This window comes from Nicotiana tabacum, chromosome 8 (genome assembly GCF_000715075.1).
Source record: "Nicotiana tabacum cultivar K326 chromosome 8, ASM71507v2, whole genome shotgun sequence".
NCBI lineage: Eukaryota > Viridiplantae > Streptophyta > Magnoliopsida > Solanales > Solanaceae > Nicotiana > Nicotiana tabacum.
This window is the reverse complement of record NC_134087.1, coordinates 92,606,336-92,612,435: the sequence shown is the minus strand read 5'-3', so window position 1 is coordinate 92,612,435 and position 6,100 is coordinate 92,606,336. Positions and strand designations below refer to the sequence as shown.

General features: G+C 43.5%; 1 protein-coding gene across 1 annotated transcript; it reads right to left on the bottom strand.

Moving 5' to 3' along the window:
- Nucleotides 1–3,364: 3,364 nt before the first annotated feature.
- Nucleotides 3,365–4,766, bottom strand: LOC107769901 (uncharacterized). The gene is made up of 3 exons (XM_016589159.1): nt 4,250–4,766; nt 3,806–3,992; nt 3,365–3,656 (listed from the first exon to the last, which is right to left on the bottom strand). The coding sequence occupies exons 1-3, from the start codon at nt 4,764–4,766 to the stop codon at nt 3,365–3,367; spliced, it is 996 nt and encodes a 331-aa protein (XP_016444645.1).
- Nucleotides 4,767–6,100: the final 1,334 nt, after the last annotated feature.

Sequence of the window (6,100 nt, the reverse complement as noted above, 5' to 3'; positions counted from 1 at the left end):
CTCGAATGCTCCAAACTCAACTCACGCTTCTAGTATAGCTTTACCTCTTGATTCAACCACCAATCTGCTCGAATCTAGTCATAAGTTACTTAATCACATTAATAATTACTAAATGAATCACTCCCCATGCATGAAAAATAAATTTTACAAGTTTTTTCCCAAAATGGTTAAAAACACCCCCGGACCCACGTGGTCGAAACTCGAGGTTCGGACCAAAACCCGGTTACCCATTCCCCTACGAGTCCAGATATATGATTTGTTTTGAAATCGGACCTCAAATTGAGGTTCAACTCCTCAATTTGTAGATAACCTAGGTTCTACCCAAACACCCAATTTCACCCCTGAAAATCTTTGATTTGAAGTGGAAATTATGTTAAAAGATGTTAAGGAATAAAGAAATTAAGTTAGAAATCACTTACCAATCGTTTTGGAGAAGAAAAGTTGTTTGGAAAATCGCCTCTTAGGTTTTGTGTTTTTGAAAAGTGAAAAATGACTGAGATTTTCCGAATTTGTATACCTTTCTGAGGACCTGGCGCGGACCGCACAAAAATGTGTTGAAGCCGCGCCGAGTGGGAGAAAATTGGGGCTTTTCTGAACCCTTCCAGCGCGGACCGCACTCTTTTGGTGCGCGACCGTGCTGGTTAACCTGAAACCCTATCCCTCAGAATCAGCCACGCGAACCGCACTAAATTACATCGCGACCACACGGAAATGACCGCGGCCGCGCTGGTGTCTGCAACCCCTGAACCTGCATTTTCTTAAGTCCAAGACCTCCCGGGCCCCATTCAAAACTCACCCGAGCCCTCGGGGCTCCAAACCAAACATGCACACAACCTTAAAAACATCTTACGGACTTACTCGTGCGATCAAATCGCCAAAATAACATCATATACATAGGATCAAGCCTCAAACACATGATTTTCTTTCTTCAACTTTCATAACTCAAATTCTCCATTTTTAGTCCGAAACACGCCATATGACGTTCGTTTTTAGCCAAACTTTACAGATAGTGCTTAACACATATTTAAGACTTGTAACGGGTGTCGGAACCAAAATACGAGCCCGATACCTATACTTTCTAACTCCTTTTCATTTCAAATTTTCATATCAAATTTCAGAAAATAATTTCTTTCAAAAATTCATTTCTCGGGCTTGGGACCTCGGAATTTGATTCCGGGCACACGCCCAAGTCCCATATTTTTCTACGGACCCTCCGGGACCATCGAATCACAGGTCCGGGTCCATTTACCCAAAATATTGACCGAAGTCAATATTATGCATATTAATATCGAAATTCATCAAACTTTTCACATAATTCACATATTCTATCATAAAAACTTTCCAGTTACGCGCCCGAATTGCTCACGCCAATCGAGGCAACTTAAAGCGAGGTTTTCAAGGCCTCGAAAGCGCGGAACAAGGAAGAACTACGGTGATGACCCTTCTGGTCGTCACACAAAGGATTCTAAGGATCCCACAACCTCCATAGAAAAGAATGGTGCAAGAAATCCGGCCACCTTAGCTAAGGGAAAAACCACCATTCCAATAAAAAATATTTTCTCTCTTCATTGGGGAGTTTTACACGAACCTTTGATAATAGGATCTATGTACGCATCAAAGTTTATTTCTTTCAATTTGTAAGACCACCCGGCGATGTCTTGTTTTGTTGTTTTCCTTATTTTTATTAATAAAATAACTACTAGGTATGCCTAGTAGTATAATTTTAAAAAAAAATTAATAATTTCTCTCTATTGAATAGTGAGAAAATGGTTTTAGACAAAACCAACAACACCAACATACCCAGTAAAATCCCACTAGTGGGTTATAGAGAGAGTAGAGTGCACACAGACCTTACCCCTACCCCGAAAAAGGCAAAGAGGCTGTTTTCAGGAGACTCTCGGCTCAACAAGAGAGGCAATAATATCAGAAAAGAAGTAAGAGAAAAGACCTGTAACAACAAAAGTTACCAGAAAGAAAATAACCACAACAAATAAGTGAAAGAATAATAACACAAAACTATGCAAAACAACAATGTGAATACAACAAAGACCGCTAACAAACCTAAACAAAACTCTATCCGACTACCCAGTACAAAGAGGGAAGAACTCTCGACTACCCCTAGACTACCACCCTAATGCTCGACCTCCACATGTTCCTATCAAGATCCATATCGTCGGAAATCTGAAGTCGCGCCATGTCTTGCCTGATCACCTCGCCCCAATACTTCTTAGGTCGTTATTTGCCTCTTCTCGTACTTGCCAAAGTCAACCGCTCACACCTCCTAACCTGTGCATCTAGTCTTATCCTCCACACGTGTCGAAACCATCTAAGTCGCGCTTCCCACATCTTGTCGTCCATGGGAGCCACGCCCACCCTCTCCCGAATATCTTCATTCTGAATCTTATCCAGCCTAGTGTGCCCACACATCCATCTCAACATCCTTATTTCTGCTACTTTCATCTTCTGGATATGTGAATTCTTGACTGGCCAACACTCAGCTCCATACAACAAGGCCGGTCTAACCACTGCTTTATAGAACTTACCTTTGAGTTTCGGTGGCACATTCTTGTCACACAGGACTCTAGACGCTAACTTCCATTTCATCCACCCCACTCCAATATGGTGCGTAACATCCCCGTAGATCTCCCCATATCCCTGGATAATTGACCCTAAGTACTTAAAATTTCTATCTTGAGGATAACCTGTGAGTCAAGTCTGACTTCCACATCCGCTTCCCCCATCACGTCGCTAAACTTACATTCCACATATTCTATCTTAGTCATACTCAACTTGAAACCTTTAGACTCTAAAGCCTGCCTCCATACCTCCAGTCTCCCATTAATGTCGTCTCGCGTCTCATTAATTAGAACTATATCATCAGCGAATAACATACACCATGGCACCTCTCCTTGGATATGGTGTGTCAGTGCGTCCATCGCCAGAGAAAATAAGAACGAGCTGAGCGCAGATCTTTGGTGTAATCCCATAACCACCGAAAAATGCTCGGAGTCACCTTCCACAGTCCTAACCCGAGTCATAGCTCCATCATACATATCCTTTATCGCCCTAATGTAAGCCACCGGCACACCTTTCACCTCCAGACACCTCCAAAGGACGTCCCTAGAGACCTTGTCATATGCCTTCTCTAGGTCAATAAACACCATATGAAAATCCCTTTTCCTATCCCTGTATAGTTCCACCAACCTCCTGATAAGGTGGATAGCTTCCTTAGCAGAACGGCCCGACATGAATCCGAACTGGTTTTCCGATATAGACACCGTTTTTCTTATCCTCCCTTCATCCACCCCTCCCAGACTTTTATGGTATGACTTAGTAACTTTATACCCCTATAGTTGTTACAATTCTAGATATCCCCTTTGTTCTTGTACACAGGAACCATTGTACTCCACCGCCACTCATCAGGCATCCTCTCTGTCCTGAAGATAACATTAAACAATCCAGTCAGCCACTCCAAGCCTGCTCTACCCGCATATCTCCAAAACTCTACTGCAATCTCGTTAGGTCTGGTCACTTTGCCCCAACTCATCTTACCCATCGCACCCACAACTTTCTCAACCTTAATGCGCCTACAATACCTAAAGTCTCGATGACCTCGGAGTGCCCCAATTGCCCTAACACGATATTTCCATCCCCCTCTTCATTCAGAAATTTATGAAAGTATGACTTCCATCTTTGCCTAATCTGGGCCACTTCCATCAATACTCGACCTTCCTCGTCTTTGATGCACCTCACTTGATCTAGGTCGCGAGCCTTCTTCTCTCTCACTTTGGCCAATCAAAATAACTTCTTATCACCACCTTTGCCCCCAAGTTCCTCGTAAAGCCGACCAAAAGAATCAGTCTTAGCCTCTGTAACTGCTACTTTTGCCTCCTTCCTAGCCTCCTTATATCTTTCTATGTTTTCTCTCCTCTGATCCTCATCGATGCTCTCAACTAACTTAATGTACGTCGCTTTCTTGGCTTCCACTTTACCTTGTACCACATCATTCCACCACCAGTCACCTCGGTGTCCGCCGTAATAGCCTTTCGAAACTCACTAAACCTCTCTTGCTTCCTTCCTTATACAGTCCACGGTCACCATCCACATAGCGCTAGCGTCCCCACCACTCTTCCAGGCCCCCGTATTTGTCAGTCGCCCCTCCAACTCTCGCCCTTATCCTTAGACAAAGCTCTCCACTTGATCCTCGACGGACCCCGTACAAGCCTCTTCTTTCTCTTCATCAAAATACCGATGTTTATCACTAGAAGCCTATGTTGAGTTGCGAGGTTCTCACTCAGGATCACCATGAAATCCTCGCACAACCCACTATCACACCTCCTGAGAAGGAGATAGTCAATTTGAGTCTTAGCCACCATATTCCGGAAAGTAACCAAATGCTCCTCTCTCTTTGGAAACATAGAGTTCACGATCACCAACTCAAAAGCTCTAGCGAAATCCAACAGTGAGGTACCACCCCCGTTCCTATCACCAAAGCCGAAGCCACCGCGCACCTCACCATAGCCACCAGCAGATGACCCAATATGACCATTGAAATCCCCTCCTATGAATAGCTTCTCCGTAGGCGGAATGCCCCGTACCACCTCATCTAGCGCCTCCCAGAAGCGCCTTTTTACCTCCTCTTCCAAGCCCGTTTGCGGCGCATAAACGCTAATGACATTCAAAGTGCTCCCTCCAACTACTACCTTAATCGCCATCAATCTGTCATTCACCCTTCTAACCTCTACCACCGACTCTCTTAGCTCCATGTCCACCAAAATGCCTCTCCGTTCTTGCCCTTCACGACTTCGGAGAACCACAATTTATACCCGTCTACATTCTTTACCTTCGATCCTACCAACCTAGTCTCCTGCACACATGCTATATTAACCCTCCTCTTCTGGAGAATCTTCACCAGCTCTATAGACTTACCCGTCAACGTCCCTATATTCCACGATCCAACTCTCAACCTACAGGCTACCTTGTTACCTTTACCCCATTTGGGCCCCGTCCCACCCCCCGACCCTTGCCCTACCCCCTCCTAACCACCCGAACTTCCCAAGGACATAACCCTACTCTGCCATTACAAGCCACAGTCTCTATACCTATGAAGCTCTAAAAATGAAACAGAGAAAAATACTACACAAAACAACAAAGGGAGCAAATAGTAGCTACAAGCCCACTAAACTGACTAGACTAGTACGAAATACCACGCTAATGAAGTAATTAACATAGGAGACATAGAAACAAGAGGCGGGAGGTACCAATTCCCGTGAATAAAAATGAAAAAAAAATCAATAATACTAATATGAATTATAGCCATGCAAATGAACAAATGTCCACTCCAAATGAAGACATTGACATGTTGGAAAATAACGTGTTTGCTTCTAAAAAAAGATAAAATAAAGGCATGCAAAATATTTCTCTAAAAGACAAAACTATCCCCCCTGCTAATAATAATCCTAACGTTCTTACTAGCCAAGACAACCAACAAATTAGTAATAATCCTCCTTTAACGAAAAATCATGAACAAAATCTCTCCTTAAGATTTGATAATATTCCCACCCCAAAGCATGCCAGTCAAATCACAATGAAAGATGATAAGATTGAACAAATGTCTTCCAACCAAGAACATGCAATGGTTACTACATCCATGAAGGATCAGCCTATAAACAAAAGCATTGGGCACCCAAAAGCCATGCAATTGGCAGCCCCAATCATTAACCTATCACCCAATCCCTCTCACATTACAAATAGCCCTATCCCCATGCCTGTTTCAGGCTCCTTAAGCATACTACCCTCTATTCAAAATGCCAAGAATTCTATCAACCCTAATAAGAAGACACATGCTCATACAACTTCTAAGACAACACAGAACTCTAGCTATGGAGAATATGCCACCATTCCCTCCACAACCAGAAAACCCACAGATAATTTATGTCCAACCTCCACAAACTCAGGACTACCAACCTGTCTTGTGGATGGAAATGAGACTTATAGGCCATGCAGTCTCGTTCAATCTCTAAATCAATGGTCAAGAGTCGATTGTCATACTACACAACACACAGTACCTAGCCCAGTTGGTAGCAGAGGGCATGAGGTT

Excerpts from the sequence above, each read along its gene's own strand:
- LOC107769901 (XM_016589159.1), bottom strand. The coding sequence starts at position 4,766 with ATGGAGCTAAGAGAGTCGGTGGTAGAGGTTAGAAGGGTGAATGACAGA. Across the intron at positions 3,993-4,249 it reads GCTTCTAGTGATAAACATCG|GTAAAGTGGAAGCCAAGAAA; the intron begins GTATTTTGATGA and ends ATGTGGTACAAG. Across the intron at positions 3,657-3,805 it reads GGCAAAGGTGGTGATAAGAA|AGGGGGATGGAAATATCGTG; the intron begins GTTATTTTGATT and ends TTCTGAATGAAG.